We start from the raw sequence: 19,753 nt of genomic DNA on the forward strand, positions 1-19,753 counted from the left end.
GTAAATACAATAGATGGAAGAAATATGCAAGCTTGTTGTGGAGTGGCATAGTTCCTGTGTTGAACGTGGGCGATTATTTAATGGGATCAAGTGGCATTAGCGGCACCGCCACTAGAAAAGCATTAATCGCTTTTGGCCAATCACAATGGGGGTTGAAATTGTTCAGCGTGGTTACATAATGCGTATTGCTGGTCAGATTCCGGCCTAGCCAGTAGTTGAAGCAGTTGTCTATCGCTGGCGATCAGTTCATTCAAGTAAAAGTAGCAAAGCTTGCTGCTACTACCTATACCACCGCTAGTAATCCACTACACTGCCCACACTACGCCTGCGTAACTAATCTAGCTCGCCGCAATCTCTGATCGCTGCCTCCTGTCAAGTGGTCCGGAGAGCTGCCCCTGTGTTTACATCACGTGGAAATCTGGCTGGCGTCACTTCCGCACACGCCAGCTTGCAGCATGGCAGCGATTCTCAGCAGCATGTTTTAGAACAACCCGCGATCGGTTTTCCGATGCAGTAGGCGCCGTTAGAGGCTCGGTCGCCGACCAGCATGTTCACTCGGGTCAAGAATGCCCTGTACAACGTGGTGGGCGGCCTCGACGCCCTGCCAGCGGTGAGGGACGGCGAAGCACCCGGCGACGGTGACAAGCTGCCACTCAAGTTCAAGTACACGAGGCCTAGCTTCCTTCAGCTGACCACCGACGACGAAGTGCAAGTGTCGGCCGACCATGTCATCCGGCCCATCATCGTGCCCAGGGATGTGAGCAAGATTCCGTGGAACGCTGGATATGCAGAGTGAGCATCGCGGGAGGCGGGAGGGGAGGGCAGATGGCGGGGGGGTTTGATCCAGTGCGCCCATTCATTCCGCGCTGGGGGTGGTCGCTGCTGCCGGTGCAGGACCATCAATGCAGGCAAGAGCCTGCGCAACGAGGACCAGGCTGCCGTGTACCGCGGTGCTGTGCGGCGCGGGGCACACGGCGACGGCGCGGAGCTGCCGTGGGTCTACTTCGCGCTCTTCGATGGCCACGCCGGGTCCGGAGTGGCCGTGGCCGCGTCAAACGTGCTCCAGCGGGTGCTGCAGGTGAGATGCAGCTGCAGGTACCAGGCCGTAAGCCACACGTCTTGTGATTCTCCCGGGCTTGTAGGACAAGCTGATGAGCGTGATGGAGCTGCTAGTGCCGGACGGCGGTGGTGTGCCGGCGGCGCCCGAAGGCGGATTCCTGCCATTCGGCGACCGCAAGATCACCGCCGACAGCCTCGTGATCGGCGCCCTGGAGACTGCCTTTTGGGACATGGACCAGCAGATCGCGCGCGACAAGAAGCACTACAAGATGACGGGCGGCTGTACCGTGCTCGTGGCGCTGTTTATCCTCGGAAAGCTGTACCTGGCCAACGCCGGTGACAGCAGGTACGAGGACCGGTGCCTTGTCTCTTTGCACCTGCTGCTCGCGATCAAATGTTGACCCACTGGCGACCAGCTGTAAAGCAGCCCAGCTGTTTATGAGACTATTCCACGCGGTTCCTATTCAAGTGCCGCACTGTTTTCCAACTCCAAAGCTCTACGGTTCCTCATAAACAGAAGCCCTGCTATTAGATTTTGTGTGGGGGAAGCGTTAGAAGTGGGCTGTGCAGTGAATGCATAATGCACTGTTTTTATTGGCGGCCAATGAAGCACAGTGGTCACTGGGAAGTCACCTGTCGTGTCACTTCATATTTAGCAGTGCCTTTTGACGGTGCATAGTTTGGAGCAGATTTACAGCAGCTGTGCTGTTTAACTCGGTGAATACTTTGCTGGGGTGATGTGACGTAGTGTGAGGCACTGGACTGTTTAGAATCACCAGATAAATCCTCACGAAAATCTCTCCACTAAAGTGTGCAAGACATGATTGTTGAGCAGATTAATTGTTTTGCTTAGCAGAACAGACTTTTTAAAAGCTCCATTTCAGGCACTGGTATTCTACTGCTTAATTTTTATACTTTCAATTTTTTGGACACGACAGACATATCCTCCTTGTTGAATACTAGCTTTTAAGCTAATTGGTCATGTGGTGACTTGAGATATGAAGCCAGTGCACATTGGCATGATGTCCTTTTCTCAAGCTGTCCATCAGTTTCGTTCCTTTAAAACTGAGCAGCCAAATGTCATATAATTTGCCATCTCAGGGCACGTGGATTGAAAGATCCAGTTAATCTTGAGAGTTTATACTGTATAGAGAGATGGTCTTTGCGATTAGGAAACTTCCCGTGACCCAGTATGAGAGCATAGCTCAGCACCGTGTGCATACTCCTGTGTATTGGTCATTTCTCATAGCATGCGGATTGTCAGTGTGCTTCGGTTTCCGTGAATCAATTGTAAATGTTAAAAATTGGATAATCAACAGCTGCGTCTTCTTCCTTACTGCTGCATTTAAATGGTGATCATGGGCTGACATTTTTCAGGGGTAACTGGAGTGGCTCGACATCAAGTGAGCTAACAAACATGAATTGAATGCCAAAACGAAGTTATACTATACTGGCATGTGTAGTTTGGAGTATTTCTGGGTTGTAAGAGAGATGAAAGACCTCATAGGCAGTACAACATGTAATCACAACTTACCATAATGAATGCTGTTCTGAAGACGTCTCTGAGAAATTCATTTTAAATGCAGAATTGATATATGGTTCCATGCACAGGGTTATTGATTTTTTATAGGTTATGTCAAAATGCAGTGAAGTACACAGTGCGCAGTATGTAAATCTGTAGAGAGGATACTGCATATGCTGGAAATAGCGAAGGTAAAAACTGCTTAGTTTTTTGCTGGTGTCGGGGCATTTTTTTTTTTTTTTAAGAGGAAGACGTAATCTACGCTTCATCTGGTCTGAACAGCAGACGGAATCGGAAGAATGCGGGTAATCTAAGCCAGGATATTCTGCATGCAGTATAAGCATGCATATGCACACAATTTTTTTAATTACAAGATTTCCAGCAGTTACCCTTTTAACCTGAATTAGCAGATATCTGGCATGTTTTCGTTTCGGCTCTTGCTGTAACTATATATGTGCTTTACACCTGTTCTCAATCAGCAATGTTACGATTAATAGCATTGTCATTTCTGTGAATGACAATGTGTCTTCTCAGAAGTTAGGGATAGCTAGATGAGCTCATGCAGTTTGTTTTAAGCATTGCACAAAGTAGCCAATGGACCGAGCACATGATGTGACAGCATTGTAGGCCTTTGTCTTGTCATCCTTTTTCCCCAGCCCATTGTGTGGTTTGCACACTGCCCTATTTTTTTTTTTTTAACTTAGGGTTAAGGGGGCTTTTTTTTCCTGGCATGGCATCTTTGAAAATTGTATACTTTTATTACTTTTTTTTTGGCCGACCAAAAACAACCTTATTGCATGCATTTTGAGACCGAAAATTGTAGGGAATACTTGCATACACAACGGTGACTCTGTGTCTGTGCTCCAACCACTGGCTGTCGAATGGCAACTGTTGTTTTTGGATTCATCTGAAAAACTTGTTTTTGAATAAGTGCGGTGACATAGGTTGGATTGGGCAGTCTAAAAAGAAACAAAACTAAAGCGCCCTGTTCACACCACCATAGGCAACACGGCCTCAGTGGAGTTACATTTGTCAAGCTGAGTGATAAAAAAAATTGAGAACAGTGCTCCGCCCGCACCACCTATGTCAGTGCAGTTACACTGGAGTGCATGGGGAAGACTGGAATGCTTTCTTTATCATGCACATTTCCAACTTGGACGTGAATCTGAAGACGCATGTTTTGCCCACCTCTGTATCTTGTATAACTGAAGCAATGCGAGTGACAGGCAGCAGTTTTAGCAAGTTTTTTTTTAGAGTCGTTACCTTGATTGTGCTTTATGGGAGTGGCAGGTAGAAGACAGGCTGCAAAGACAACTTGTGTACTGCACTTTAGGTGCAATTGAAAACCCCCAATATTGAAAAAATTAACCAAAAGCCCTTCTCTGCAGTTTACTTGTGGTAACCAACATGTATTTGGCCCCGGGACACAACACTTCTCCTGTTTGGTTCAAACTACTAGAGCATGTTTCAGGCATTGTTATACCACTTACTGTTGCACCACATAGCAGCTATCAAGCAAGAATATTTAGCGGGATATTTTAAGTATTGAAAGGAAGGGCTGCGCAAGAGGCACAAAAAAAAAAAATGAATGTTGTTTCTGAACCCCTTCTACAACATAAACGAAATCCACTTTCTCCTAAAGTCAGTAATAAACACTTTTCACAAATCATCTCAGTTAACTGTTTAAGCAGAATATAAAAATACTCTGTGGAGCAGCACATGACATCAAACAATACTTTGTTGGTTTCATCTAGCTGTGGCTGACCACTTTTTTTTTTAATCTTTGACTCAAGGTGGTGAAACATCATGTATATGATGTTTCACCACCTTGGGTTAACTAGTTTTTGGGTGCCAATCTATTGGCACCCAAAAACTCAGTCAGTAAGGGAATGTCTCTGTTTGTGTCATCAGGTGCTGCCAGATTGGCACATACATTTCACAGTAAATTATTCAGTCATTTGTCTCTGCATACCATGTAAATCTTTTTACTTCTGTACATTCTTTTCTTGCAGATATCAGAATTGTATCAAAAGAGACTACCACACTTTTTTAAATGTGTCTGTGTGTCCCACAGTGTCAATTAAGTGCCTGTTGGCAACAGCTAGCCTAATAAAAAAAATTATATGTTTATGAGCAGTTTGTCAGAGCTCTTTCCAGTCACTAGATGCCACTAGCAAGTGGGCCAGCAGCTGTGGCTTGCTTGAAGCGCCTGCGGCACCATCAGGTTATGCCAAAAAGCAGAGTTTTATTATTCTTCTATCCTTGTGTATCCTCGTCCTCTGAAACTTGCTGTTCTGCCACTGTTACGAATGGTCTGTGTGTATGCGCATACTGTGTGCAGGGCCATCATCTGTCGTGGAGAGCAGGTGATCCCGATGTCCTGTGATTTCACGCCTGAAACAGAGAGGTCACGAATCAAACACTTGGTGAGTTTTAACCGGCCACTGATCCGGAGTTCCCGGGTTCGAACCCGACTGCTGCAGCTGCGTTTTTATGGAGGTAAAACGCTAAGGCGCCTGTGTGCTGTATTAAAGATCCTCAGGTGGTCGAAATTATTCTGGAGCCCTCCACTACAGCTCCTCTTTCTTCTTTCTCTCTCTCTTTTATTCCTTCCTGTATGGTGCAGTTCAGGTGTCCAAGGATATATGAGGCAGGTACTGCGCCATTTCCTTTCCCCAAAAAAACCAACCAATTTTAACCCTAGCAGCAACACATACCCAATGGCTGTGGCAGGTGAGGTACGGGACGACGGTGCACAGATTGAAAATTAATTTTTGTGTGCTCAAAATTTAATTGCATTTTTTTTTCTCGTGCTCGACTAGATCAGCAGTACCCTGGATTGTGTGAGCTGACAACCCATGCTGGTTTAATAAAGAATGACTGCTTGTTTATTCAAGAATGCAATTGCTAACACTGTATAAATAGCAATATTTTCAAACTACTCTGCTCATTATATTATATTCTGTTGTATTTACTTTTGTGCAACCGCTCCCCTCTTTAATGTACACTTCTCTATGGAAGTTGTTTTTGAGCTGCAGATGTCTTACCTTTGTTCTCATGTGATCACTATGGCATATAGGCAGCACAATGTTTTGCATCACGGAAATTTGTTTCTTAAGGTATTAAATTGGTTGCTGTTCTCTCTCGCATTTTTAGACATCGTGCCACTTAGCTCAGAAGAATTGTGAATTTTTGTCTGGTGTCACAGAGCTAGAAACGAGAAAGATTAACTTCCTCCACATCACGCACATATGATATGCTGCTGTAAGGAATCATAATCAATATGTATATCCCATTTTGTGTCTTTATTTCTCCTTTTTTTTACTTTTACTAGTACCATTGCTTTCATCTCGTATCATCTCCAAGTCCAATCACCAAATAACTTTATTTTTCTAGTGCCACTAAGATGTTGGCAGGCACCCATCTCCATTCTTCTTGTTCCGCATCACGCAGCTTCATTCCACAGTTTTAGCTTGTAGCCAGAGCCAGTGATGTTTAAGTGTGCTTACTTTTTATCACTTTCTTTTGTACACACACTTTCTCTCTGAAGCTACATCATGTGATCAAACCCACAGCTGTTCGCATTGTTTAGTCGAGCAGTTAGTGCAGCTGACAATCGTGCCTACCTGGTTCAACTACTATCGTGGGATAAAACTCAAGAACAGAGCAGTAAATGCCCCTCAAAGGAAGCTCCCCAGCCAGGCACATAACCAGAAATTTTTTTTGGGAGGAGCCCGAGGCAGTTGTATAGAGCGAAGTTGTTTGTGGCGCCTTCATGGAAGAGTGTGAGAATTCATCTTCTGCACAAAAAAAAATGGTTGAAAACGCGTATTTAGGAACACTGCCGGCTTGATCCATCTCCACGGGGCACCAACTACATGTACAGGATGGCAGGCTTGCGCTTGCAGCTGCTGCATGCACCTATTGCCAACACGGACCACATATGCATGCTAAAAGCTTGCAGTTTTTTTTTTCATCCAGTGGACAGGAGTAGGCGATGTGGGAGAGACACATGCGCAGAGTAGTCATGTGAGAAAGGAAGATTGGCTGCGCGTGATTGATTGATTGATTGATGTCCCAAGCCACAGCTTCCAGTGTTTTCAAGCTTTCTGTTCGTTCATCATGTCTGCGATCTGTTCAAGCCCTGACCAATGTGTGGGGAGTTTCAATATGTGATGGCTCTGGTAAATGTGTCCAGCATATTGTTGGAAGGCAACATTCGCTAGTCACACTTGCCATGTTGGTGTTTTTGCAGGGTATGCAGTGTCCCGAGCTGCTGGGCAGCGAGTTCACCCACCTGGAGTTTGTGCGACGTCCCGTGCGAGCTGACCTGGGCAAGCGCCTGCTCTGTCGGGATGCCTTCATGACTGGATGGTGAGCTGCCACCCTTTTCGGGCATTTGGGTTTGGGCGGTTCAGCTAGTAAGACAGCGGTGCCTCAAAGCCATTTTAGTTACAGTCACAGAGTGAGAATGAACAGAGGAGGAAAGGGCGATATTTACTTGCCTAATGAGCGCACTTTTTATTTTTGACAAAAAGAATGGCGCTAATTTAAAAGATGCATTTATTTAAAATTTGTACTGGTGAATTAAACTTTTTCCAAGTTTCAATGAGTAATGCAGGGTATATGTTTATTATGCGTGTGTGTTCGTTGTGCAAGCAATTGTGGTACCCATCGATGCAGACGTGAGAAAAAGCTTCGTAAGATTACATAAAAAAAGTGCTAATAAAAGTGCACGCACAAGCAGCACTTGCAGGTGTGAAACGCAAACCTCCCACATTGTGCTTCAATAGGAAGGCAACACCCCAATGTGTACCACAAATTTTAAATTTCAAACAAAAATGCAAAACAGATTTTCTCATGATAAAAATTTTTCAGCACAGGTGTGGGCAGGTGTGGAAAATGCAGGGAAGCAGTTATCTTTCTAGTTGCTTGGCCCAACAGCAGGGGATTAGTTTGACTGCTCGAAGCAGCTGTGGCATGTTTCACACCTTGCCAGTAGGCAAACTTAACCATCCAGTATATTTCTGATACATAAATGCCATTCCATTTCATGAGTGTTGGCAGTGTAAAAAGCACTTTGCTGTTAGTGCAAGCATTTTCTCAGTACCTCACTCGGTTACGGCAAGTCGTTTTAGGTAATTTATGTGGCCTGGATGAGTCCCTGGAATCGTTTTTCTTCTCATTGTTCATTCCGGTGCTTTGTGGCAGCCTAAGGCAGCAGTGCTGATTGATTGAACCAGAAGGGTTCTGTACAGGATAAGATTCATGGGCAGTATAGATTTAATGTTGCAAAAAACCTGCATCCAGTGTGTAATCTCTTCACAGCTGTACTATTTGGCAAGATGGGCTTTCAGAACAGGGAGACGTTTGTCCGAGAGAGTTTTTGAAATGTGTTGATTCAGTTTTCAAATTACCCACCTCAGAGCAGCCCATGTCTATGCAGAACAACTTATAAAAAGCCTATTGTACATGTGGCTTTCTTGCACAATTCTGATAACTTCTGAAAGGCTTCAGTTCCGTACTTTTCATCTTGTCATGTTCTGCAACAAGCACATGGTCGCAGTGTGCAGAAGTTGGTGTGCAGTGCCATATTGCAATCTGCCTGAACTTAATGTTGCTTATGCCTTTGCCACTGAAAAGAAAGAGTGTGGTTGATACTTGAGCTTGTTATTGTTTATAATTTTGGTCGTGTGTTCTTTCTTTGTAATAATACTTAAGCCAATAATAAGCATTAATTAGTACTTGGAATTTGCCTACATCCAGTGGATAATTTAGAAATTCAGTTTTTCTCTCATGTTTCAGTTTTGGTTTCAACAGCCAACAGTGGCTGTGATGTCAGTGTTCAGTTCAGATCACGTGAGGTGGACATAAACAGCAGTATAGCAGCTGCTTCTTCGTTGGTCATCATTTTGTCTCCTATAACAGGCCAGCATAAAAGTTATATTATATCAGAGTTCTTTTATACTGTACACAACCTGAACTGAACTTTGACCCATCATAGCCATTGATCAGCTACTGAAACCAAAACTGAAACAGCATGAGGGAAGAAATTCAGTTATAAATTGTCTACCAGGTATAGGCGATTTCAAATCTGTGGTCCATGTGCCATTCCAAAGAAGGAAACACTCTGTCAAGAATTAGATGTGCACAGCTTTGGGCAGTTCACACAAATTCAGTCGGCAGGTCTGTTATCCTTGCTGTAAAGTTACCAACAATACATGTAGTAGTGAAGCATGCTGTTCTGATCCTCAATGTGCAGGGCCTACAGGACAGTGACACCCGAGGACCTTCGCTTTCCACTCATTTACGGAGAGGGCAAACGAGTGAGTGATTCTCTTTTTATGATGCCTTTCAACGTTTGTCAACCTCTTATATGTTGCTCATTTAGGGAGAGCGTACAACTTGAGTAGCTGCAAGGCCTAGACCTAAAAGCTTGTTTCCACTCTAGGGATGTCTTTCAAATTGTGTTTGAAGGGGAAGTGAAAGAGCAGTAAGGTTTGCTTGCCTTATGCTTGCAGGTAAACTTTTTGAATCTTGATGCATTGGGGTTATTAGAATCTATGGTCAGCATTGTTTTCTGCGTTGTGTTCACGGCAGTACCGACAAAGGAAAGTCTTACTGAACTTTGCTGCTGAAGGAGAGTCAGAGATGGTTTATTGATTTTTGTGTTCTTCCTTAAATTTTAACATCACCTTAAAGCAATACTATTGAAATTTTGGTTTATTTGGCCAGCTTTGTGGCAGGCAGTGCATGCCACTTCTTGAATTCATGGCCTATTGCATTGCGTGCATGTTTTCGAGTCGGGCTAGTAAACATAGGGTTGGTGTGAGCTCGTGCCTTTGGTATCCTTGACAGAGTCGAGTTTTGGCAACAATCGGAGTGACACGAGGTTTTGGAGACCATGATCTCAAGGCTCAAAGCAGCAACGTTGACATCAAACCATTCCTGACCCCCGAGCCTGAGGTAAGCCTCCAGTGAATTGGCTGCTTGCTCCAGATTAGCCTGTCGGGTCAGCCAGATCAGTCTGCCAATTCAGGCATGAACAGAGTGAGCTCAGCGGTGCAGTATTAGCAGTGTAACATGTGACATGTATCGAACTGTTCAAATGTCTCTTCTCAAATCCCATGCAAAGGTAGAGCAGTGTCGTTCACATTTATCCAATTCCCGTTCAGCGGAACATTCAATTACAGTGTAATCTTGGTATCGGATAAGAATCTCACGGGGCCAGGAACAAATTTGTATCTTCTGAAATTATGTATCATTCAAACGGAACAAAATTCATATGCACAAGCATAGAAAATCCATTCAAGCAAATCTATTTATTGTTGATGAGATTTATTCGCGACCGTGCGGCCACAGCTCGCTACTTGCGGTGAGTACAGCGCGACTGGCAATCGCAGCGTGCCTTTGATTATGCACGGGCAGCGCTTAGTGCTCAAAAGTGCGTTCGCAGCTTGCTCAATCATATCATCCCGAGTCGCGCGGGAGAGGTTTTGGAACATCCGGAATTCCGCACATTGTGCACAATGCGCTACGGCTGGAGAATTTTACGAATTTGTATCATCACAAAATATGTATCAACCATGTCCGTATCGGTAAGATTCTACTGTACCAAACTGCGCGTTGTGCCCGTGCAAGTGGCGCTTCTCCAAATGGCACTGCCACGATCGCTTTTCGTGCATGAAGCCGGGTCAACTGCGTGTCCTTGATGACCTGCTAACAGCGCTAGTGCTGTAAAACTGCGTGATGAGGTGAATGTGGAGTGTGCTCGAGGGTGGCCTTCAGTCCAGCATGTTTATTTTCCATATGACACTTATCCCATGAAGGAACACAGAAATCAACTTTACCCTAGCTTTAATTGAGATATTATTGCGTTTGTAGTGTACCAGTAACAGAATTAGACCTCTTATGATTGGCAGTGGCTTTTTTCAAAGCGCCGTTTGCTGTGGCTTTGACGTTAAGTGAGCTAGGCCTAGTTACACCCAGTGAGTGCTGCAGAAAGCATGCCGCTAGCTTGGGTACAGCGTGTTCACTTCTTTGGGTTACAGGCTGACCTGTTGCTATGTTTTATATAAGGAGAACGGTTCTCCTTAAAAGAAAACTTTTTTTTTTTTTTCAGCCTTCTGTCATGCCACCAGTTCTTCCATCTTTTTGTGCAGAAGAGTGAAGGTTCATTCGCACTTGTGAACTGGGCTTACCTTTGTCTTCTTATCAAATGAACTGGAAGTGCAGACGTTGCCCTCTGCCTAAGGCTTCCATCACCATTGCATTGTTATTGTAGCGACAGCGTGCAAAGATTGTCTATTTGCTTTTGACCACCATAATTCTAAGATTATAACCTCATCCTTTCCTGCTTTTTCCAGCCAGTAAACAGAAAAGGTGAAAGGTATTTATGCAGGAAAAAGAGTCCATTGTATTTATTGAGGATTTGAGCAATGAACACGGTCAGTTCCGACTTGATTCGCGCACCCTGTAACATTGGTGCAGACCTTTGTTGACAGGTCATGGTAAGCTTTAGCCATGTCATTTCTTGCCTATCGTGGTTTACATTTCTGCGTACTAAGAAAAGGTTCCGAGGCTAAACAGTTGGTAATGTGTTGTCTGGCGGCTCCGCACATGAGCACCGCACAGGACCAAGGTGGTAAGCGGCTCTTTCACTGTTGGGCTTAGAAATAAGGAAGCTGCGGAAATGACTCAGGGGGAGTCGGTCGGGAACTGCAGGGGAATAAAGATGGTAGCTTAATGTAATTTTGTTCATCAACTAGACCTGATGCCATGACAGTGCAGCGTGGCCGGTGTTGCTGGTTTGAGGTTTCACTGCTTTATCAAGCCTTCGGAGGCAAGCGCTTCCAGACACAATTTCTTGCTTAGGCATAAGTGGTAAGTTAGCACCAGCTCAGTCACATAATTTGATCTGTTGCAGGTTCGAGTCTTCGACGTCTGTTCGGAGGAGCTCACCGATGGTGACGTGCTCGTCATGGGCACGGATGGTCTCTGGGACGTGCTGCCCAATGATAAGGCAGCCCAGATTGTGCTCAAATCACTCGACCACTTCCCAGCAAGTGATACTCAGCGCTACAAGTTCAGGTAGGCCGACACACTTTGATCAGCAGCACACACCAGAGTGATTGCAGGTCCACTGGAGCCCTAATGCCATATATACTCAAGTGATCACTTTGTGCGACAATTCACATGGTGCAGCATCCAGCAGATTGCTTTGCGATGAACGGTGTTCTTTATCATGACTGCATTTCTGTTGTTGCTGCTAAATGGCCCTACAGCAACCTGATAAAGTTGGGCACGAGAAGTAAATCTAAGTGCTTTAGAAGGTTCCATGTGTTGTACCATTGGCTCACAGACTAGACTCAGCTGATCTGCACAGAATTATACTACCAGTGCTGCGAGTACAGCAGTGTCGTCAATTGCAACACAGTTATGAATTTAAGGATCATCATCGTCAGAACAACTACATTCACTGCACGACAAAGGTCTTGCCTATTCAGATCCAGTTAACTTTCCAATCTCATCTGCCCAGCTGGCAATCTGCCATACCCTCCTCGGTTTGCCTTCTCATGCAGTGCATTCCTTTTCTATCCACAGTGTGATAGAATGGCTAGAACGTAATGGCTCAGCTCTAAAAATGTGTTGGAATGTAGAAGGAAACTGCAACGAAAACACATGCAAAAAGAATTTTTTATTAGTTTCAGTTTATTTTTTTTAGTAGCTGCTTTATAATGACAGAGACAATACATTTACAAAAAAGAAAAATGGATATTTCATCCTTGTGCCATTCTTCAACGCAACAGTGGGCAAGAACGTTGGGGACCGTATCATCCTAGTGTTTCACACATTATAACAGTGCTATTAGCTGTTTGTTATTTCCCCCATCATTGCAAGGTTAATTCCCCATGCTGCTGAGCTGCAAATTGTTGCATTTGAGAAATTGCACGGCTTGCTTCGTGGATTGTGCTGCCTGACATATTGCACACAACCAAGACAACTATGTTTGCTTCGGTTCGCCTTTCCTTTTTTCACATGCCGTGGAAGCTGCCAGTTTTCTTGCTAGGAAAGCACTCATTCTTCCCTGCCCCTCATTAATTCCTCACATCATGGTTGTCAGCCAGGATGTTACCGTATTTACTCGCATATTGGTCGATACATTGTGTAGGTTTACCCCACCCCCTTTACCTCTCCCCAACCTCTGGGCTTGGAAAAAAGGAAAACAGTTGGAATGTCATATAGATTGACCAGCAAAAGTTGCCAGCATGCAGTTAGGGTGACTGGCGCAGAGTGTCACATAATGAAGATGCAGTGGCGCAGTGATATAAACTTGCCACCAAAGACTGCACATTTCTGTGCTGAGCATGAATTCAACACTGTCTCAAGGAATGCGCAATGGGACGTGCCAGGCATAAACACTTCATTTCACTCTGCTAATGCTCATGGGCTGCGCATTTCTATTTTTAGTACTTTTTTGGGACCCCACCCCACTCTGTTTATAAAGTTTGGCGGACACCGAAGCATAGGTAATCTTTGCTAATGGCGGTAATCATGCATGGGTGTGTTAAGAGCTTGATATTGTTATTTCAAGCGAAAATGTATTTTCGCCGCTTTCCCCAGTATCTGGCGCTTTTTGGTAATGTTGAACTCGCACGCTGCCGTGCAATTTATTTACGACTCTGCATGTGAGTTGACAGCTACCGAGAATGGTCATCAATGTTTGGGAAACTTGATTCGCCGCTCGGCTGTGAAACGGCAAGTTTTGTTTTTACAATAAGACCATGGTTAGCACGACTTGACAACATGACAGGGCTGCGTGGTCATCTTCACATTGGCCTTCTCTGAGAATCCTCTGCACAGTTCTCTTGGAAAAGGAAGGGTGCCGAAACCATTGTGCAGCTTACAGTGGCCGCAGCTGCTGGTGAATTCTCAAAGGTGACCAGAAAGTAAGGCCTTCTGCTTTAGAATCATTGGCATCGCTCTCCCCTTTCTGTTTCTGTGTTTGGAGGTGCATATGCGGCATGGTGTGGCCATCATTCATGTACTGGTCAACCGCCGAGTTTAGAGAGTGCTATGTAGGGGGAAATAAAAAAAATAAAAACAGATAAACCCATACGTGAGTGAACACTGTACCACCTCCACCATTCAACGGAAACCCATCCCACTACTAGCAGCTCAATTCAACTCTGTAGGAACCATGGTGGCCGCAGCAATTCACTCGTATATTGTTCAAAATATTGTATCGGTTGACCCCCTCCCCCCACCACCAACCTCTGGGCCTGGAAAAGAAAAACAGTTGGAATATCGTATAGATTGACCAGCGAAAGTACTGTGACAATGGAGATTCCAGAAAATTTGTGATGGAGGGGAGCAAAGCTTCACGGGCACAATGCCACTGTTTTAACTGACTTTAACCTAAGGCATGGAGGCAGGGAAACACTGGAAGGGAAACTCCCATCTTCTGGCGAGACGCAGTTAGTGTCACATAGGCTTAGGTGGTAACGACGACAGTGATGGTGCCTGTGGCTGCTCCTTCGAAACAGGCGGGCACTTGTGTTGCACCCTGACCCTAAGAAATACACACTGACAAACTGGAAGGAAGAAAGCGAGAGAGAGAAAGAAATATAAAATAAATGCGCATACAAAAGGAAAATGAGAGCAAAGAAGGTAGGAGAAGTGGTTGCCTTATAGCAGGAGACAATGGACCAGACACTGTTCATTGGCGGAGCCACTACTTGACATGCAGGCTGGAAGCACAGCTGAGCCCTTACAATCTTTGCCCTTTGAAGTCTTTTTTTTTTTTCATATATATACACAACCTCGGTCAACTGCCTGCTCGTGCTTGTGGAGTTCCCCCTTTGTGCAGTCTTACTGCGTGGTTGGCCTAAGGCTAATGATTTCAAGATTGTTAAGTGTCGTAGATTCTGAAAAGGATAGCGGGCCTGGCTCGACGAACACCAAAATGCCCTCTTCGTACCTTAGGAGTCTAGTGAGCAAGTGAAAGGATTAAATGGCTGAAATAAGTGTGGGACAGTGCCTGTCCTCTTGCCTTCGCATTATCCACCTCACCTCTGTGCATTGTATATTTGCTTTGGTGTGAAGTCACGCAGAACTTTAGACACATAATAGGCATTAGCCAGCAAGAGTGCCATTAAAGGCCTGAGATAAAAAATAAACTGTGTCCTGACAGTACATTTATAGTAATGAATCTTTGCTTCAACTTTCTCTGTTAGAGGTGCCATAAACTTTTATCCTAGCAATTTCATTGCTTTTGCGCAGTCAAATTGTTCGGGCCCCTTACTGTTACCTCTCTGTTCGCTTGGTGCAAAAAAGCTTTCTTTCTTTTTTTTTTTTTCTTAGTAGTCTGCTATTCAGAGAATGAATTCGTATTTCACACTATGGCAATCAAATTTGTGACCTTTAGTGAGCCACATGCTACAACCTGGCAGGCCAATGTAGCGTTCTTTTTCGCGCTTATCAGGCTTTTCTTTCTTTGTGATTTCTGTCACGTAATTCTTGCCTTGCTCTAAAGGAACTGCTCCAGGCAACACGAAGCACTGTAATTTAGTGCATACATTTCACAACACACAGCCATTCAATATGCTGTCGGAAGTTGCCATCATGCATAGAGTGGAAAACTGTATAGTAGTTCACTGTGCATGTATGCATTTACAAGTCCCTTTAAGGAGGTTTGACTTGAGAACAGTACAAAGGATAGGAAAATAAAGGGAAAGTGCTGTGACAAAGCTTGCCTGCCCTTCTGCCCCCTCCTTTCTAAAGAGCTCCGTTTGCATTGGGAGATAACCTTGATAACTTTTCTCCAAGGAAGTGTAGGAATGTGTGAAAAGAAGTTATTGCTGGACTGAATGTTCGCCCCTGCCTCAGCTATGTGGAACTACCGTAACGAGCACCTTATGATACTGCATTATGACACCTGAACTCTGTGGGCTTGCTTATGAGTAGCTTACAAGAAAGTGTTTTCCTTTACTCGGTACATTCTGGCTCATCGCTGGCACTTCCACTTTCCACCTTTCTGTCAGTCATAAAACTTCCGTATCCTATTTCTGTGCCCCCTAAAATACAAAGAGCTGTGAAGACAAAATAACAGCCTTTTTTAAAAAGCTCGAGGAACAACTCATCACTTGTGTTACAAGTCGATAAATGCATAACTTGTGATAGTGGTGCACCTTGCATGGAGTAGCTGGAAAGTGACTTAGTTACGTAAGGTCAGCAACCCTAACTTCGCCGACACTGTCGAAGAAATATAACTGCGGATTATGTTCACAACCAGGTAACTCTACAGCTAACTAACTTCGTTGCACTTTGAAGGCAGCATCCTGCGATAATTCTTGGCTCCGTACAAGCGCTGTGCTCTTAGGTTGGATGAAGTACTATTAGACAAAGGGCAAAAAGTGTGCCTCGGTTGCTCACACAAGGCGCAAGGATGCATTCCGCTTGGCTTCCTCTTCTTTTATGTGTTCCCAACCGGTCTGTGTCATCCATCCTCTCCCGACATCAAGTGTTGATATCGCGGACGCTGTCATTTTCCTTGCTAGGTTTTGGCAGTAAGGCTGTCTTCTCAAGCAGGAGTGGGAGAGAGGGGACATGGGAGTAGCCGGAGGAGACACCAGGCAACTGGGAAGAGAGCACAGACTACCAGTTTTTTTTTATTTTTCCCGAAGAAAAACGCAGCAACAGTTTATTCACCCGAGACGGGAGCAACAAAACGGCAGAAAAATTTGCGTCTGTTATTTATACACATGCGCTAACTGGCTCGCCACTGCGGGGTACAAGTTGAGGTAGCCAATCTCATCCTTGTGCAGCAAAACCGAAGGCGCGCTGATGCACTGAGAGCAGTACCTTCATTGATATGAGCGGCCATTAAACTTGATCAGCGAGCGAGTAATTTGACAGATACTACAGGCCAGTTTGCTCAGCACGAGTTATTCTGTACATGCATAATGCGTCTCCTGCTGTCTCACGTGCAGCCATCTGGGGGTCTGTCTTGAAAGCTTTCTCAGGTCTACCTACTACATATGATGAGCAGTGACTGGCTTTGGAGAAAGTGAATGCATCCGAAAGGCCTTTTTTAGATTAGCATGACGGGGGGACTTTTTTACTATGTTCAAGTAGGCAAGCCAGGCTTTGTACAGTGAGTAAGCTTGAGGGAAGTTGACGTGTTGCGAGTTACAGTGTAAGTAGAGGCGTTTGCCCGAAAAACTGCTCATGCCATAGATGCTGACTGAATTTCAGCTGCTTGCAATTTGCTGGAAGGGAGTAGAGGCAATGTTATAGCTAACCAGATTGTCCTGTGTAACTGAAATTACACCAGAAAGAAGTGTCACTTCCTTACACACAAAGTTAAACCTTTGTCATCTCTGCAGTAACAAAGGAAACATACTGTCACACTTGCCTTATTTTACCTGAGACTCAAGGCTTAAATTTTTAAATCAGTGGTGGACGGAAATAACTTACAAAATTTGAGGCATGGTACAGAATGAAGTTGATAGCAAAGAAAAAGCCTTTGTAACATCCAGAATATACATTTTCTGTAATTAGCATCCTTTACAGAGTTAAAAATAATTGCACTAAACTGAAGTGAATGGACAGTGTGAGCGCCAAGTCTGTGTATTGTGCTAATGCACACTATGCATCGTTGAGGCGCTTGCATGTTTCAAGTAAGAAATCGACCAATTCCAAGGTGTGTTAACTGTCACCTGCTGCAGAAAATGCGGCCAAAGTGGCAGAGGTTACATATCACGTCAAGGGCACTGTCTTCGGAGCAAGCAAGCAGCCTCATGCATGATGCAATCCAGGGAACAAGCCTTGTTTTGTTTGCATGTAAATATGGTTGTCGCCGCCTTTGCTGGCGAGACGATTGCACATGCGACATTTTGAGCGTACAACATGGAGCAGTCGCTGTTTAATTGGGGGTGGCTTTGGAGATAAAACATGTGGGCCGGCCCAACTGGGCACTTTTTACCCCCCTTCCCGTCGTGTGTGTCAGCTGATTTGCGTTGTCATCATCATCATCATCATCGTAATCATGATCAGTGTGGCGTCGGTTGCGCTGCCCAAGACCGCAGCCTCAGCTGTGGAGAAGGTGAACTGCGACAGAGGGAGAGCACACACTGAGCACAACGCACACTGTGGCGGCGTGTGGTGCAGGTACATCTCCGCCGCTCAGGACTTGGTGATGCATTCCCGGGGAAAGCTGAAGGAGCGAAGCTGGCGGACGGCCGACAACCGGGCGGCCACCATTGACGACATCAGCGTGTTCGTCATTCCGCTGAGGGGCTATCAAGATGAGCACCGTGCTTGGATAGCCAGCACGCGTCCACAGCCGCAGCCAGAACAGCAGCCACAGCAGCAGCCACAGCCGCAGCCACAGCAGCAGCTACAGCAGCAGCCCCAGCAGCAGCCCCCAGCGCAGCCTGAGCCGCAGCCACAGCAGCAGCCTCAGCAGCAGCCGCAGCTTCAGTCTCAGCTCCAGTTGCAGCCCCAGTTGCTGTCCCAGTCGCTGCCCCAGTTGCAGACCCAGTTGCAGCCCCAGTCTCCGCTGCCATCGTCTTCATTGTCGTTGTCAGTGCCCACTCCGGCACCACCTCCACCGTCACCATCAGCGGCGGCCTCCTAGGTTTTATTCCTTCTTGTGATCGCGCGTGTGTGTCATCCCCTGCTCCTCTGTTCAACCCCATGCTGCGCGCAAGACACTCCCCTGCCGCCCACTCGGTGCGCATGTTGCGCCTTTGGAAGAAGAAAGGGGCCCACCGCGGGCCTCAAGGCACTTGCACTTTCCTCCGACCCGCCAAGGGATCCGGACCGCGCCGCCGCCGTGGCTGTTGCTGCTGCTGATGCTGCGCCACCGAAGACGCCATCCTGTGGGTAACATGGCTGCATCAACTCACTGGCCAGCTTTTTTCTTTTCCTTTTTTTTTTCTTTTTAACTACTCGGGACCCTGCTCCGGACTTTTGGCACTCGCCTATAGTGAGGGGGCTCAGATCAAAGACATTCTCTTTTTCTTCTTATGGTCTGTAAAGAGTGTGTGAAGCATATATATATATATATATGTATAGTGGGAGAATACTTCCATGATGCGCAAACGAGCCCTGTTCCTCACGCTTGCCGACGAGCATCCCTGTTTCCATTCCAGGGGCTTAGGTAGAAATTGCACAAGAGGAGACGGGTTGGTTGGGGGTGCCGCTGGACGTGTACAGCGTAAGCAAGCAAATGTGATGTATGTGATGTTTTTTTTTTTTTTTTGGACAGAAAGGAGAGAAAGAATAAAATGGAGTGCTTGAACCGCCACTATGCCTTTGTTCTCTTTACGATTTCTGATAATGGAGATAAGTATGGGCCAAGTCTGGCCCAAAGGAAGAATGGGAGCCTTGAGCGTAGTCCACACATGAAACAAAAAAGAAAAAAATGTGCATCTAGAATAAAGGAAACAGTCTAGGTTTCCAACGCAGGCTGAAGGCATCTGAGCACAATGATTGTACCTTGTCCCTGTCCCTTTCTTTCTGTACGCAGTTCTTGCAGCGCACAACTAGGTGCTGTTCTACTTTGTAGGCCAAGCTGCATCCTGCACTTTTAGCTATTGTTGACTTTCTGACGACTGTCTTTGCATTGTGTGGTACTTGCCGTAAGCCAGGTCACTCGGGTCTGGGGCAGAAAAAAATTACTGGCCAGGATGGTGTTAAAAAGTACTTCAACAGTATTGCCATTGCCCTGTATGCTAGCTTATCTACATCAAAAGCGTGCACTGTGGCACGAAGCGATTGGTCCGATGAGCTACGATTGAAGGCATGCTTTTTTTTTTTTGCCACGCTTGTATGTGCATTCTACGAGAGAGAGCAGCTTGGTCACAGTTACTAATCATCACTGGATATGTTGTACATGGAAGGAACACATGAGCAGTTGTATGCCCGTCTTGTATGCCCCAAAACCTGAGAGTTCATTTTGAGATATCACGATGAGAGTCCATCTTAAAACCAGTTTACTTTTTGGCTATTGTCTTCCGAGCTCTGGAATTGGGTAATATTGGTGAAGCCTCCCTCATTGGCAGAGAGCCCTTGCTGGCAGCTCTCGCGTGCCTATGTTGTGCCTTTTTTTTTTTTTTACAGCGACAACTGTTAGTAGCTCAAACCGCGATATCTCGGTCGTGGTGA

At 45.5% G+C, this 19,753-nt stretch overlaps 2 protein-coding genes across 2 annotated transcripts in view; one reads left to right on the top strand and one right to left on the bottom strand.

The window, feature by feature from the left end:
• On the top strand, nucleotides 1–18,893 carry LOC144099108 (protein phosphatase 1H-like). Its single transcript, XM_077632196.1, has 9 exons — nucleotides 1–792; nucleotides 895–1,078; nucleotides 1,143–1,405; nucleotides 4,923–5,007; nucleotides 6,837–6,955; nucleotides 8,844–8,907; nucleotides 9,440–9,547; nucleotides 11,508–11,671; nucleotides 17,753–18,893. Exons 1-9 carry the CDS (start codon nucleotides 548–550, stop codon nucleotides 18,219–18,221), a joined length of 1,701 nt encoding a protein of 566 aa, XP_077488322.1. The 5' UTR covers nucleotides 1–547; the 3' UTR covers nucleotides 18,222–18,893.
• Nucleotides 16,231–19,753, bottom strand: part of LOC144099107 (uncharacterized) — a 23,953-nt gene continuing 20,430 nt past the window's right edge. The window contains exon 9 of the mRNA XM_077632195.1: nucleotides 16,231–18,463. Within this exon, the coding sequence (XP_077488321.1) occupies nucleotides 18,364–18,463 (100 nt within the window). The 3' untranslated portion in view covers nucleotides 16,231–18,363. The remainder of the gene's footprint in view (nucleotides 18,464–19,753) is intronic.

The sequence above is a fragment of the Amblyomma americanum genome, chromosome 7 (assembly GCF_052857255.1).
Source record: "Amblyomma americanum isolate KBUSLIRL-KWMA chromosome 7, ASM5285725v1, whole genome shotgun sequence".
Taxonomy (NCBI): Eukaryota; Metazoa; Arthropoda; class Arachnida; order Ixodida; family Ixodidae; genus Amblyomma; species Amblyomma americanum.

Excerpts from the sequence above, each read along its gene's own strand:
- LOC144099108 (XM_077632196.1), top strand. The coding sequence starts at position 548 with ATGTTCACTCGGGTCAAGAATGCCCTGTACAACGTGGTGGGCGGCCTC. Across the intron at positions 6,956-8,843 it reads GATGCCTTCATGACTGGATG|GGCCTACAGGACAGTGACAC; the intron begins GTGAGCTGCCAC and ends CTCAATGTGCAG. Across the intron at positions 8,908-9,439 it reads TTTACGGAGAGGGCAAACGA|AGTCGAGTTTTGGCAACAAT; the intron begins GTGAGTGATTCT and ends TATCCTTGACAG.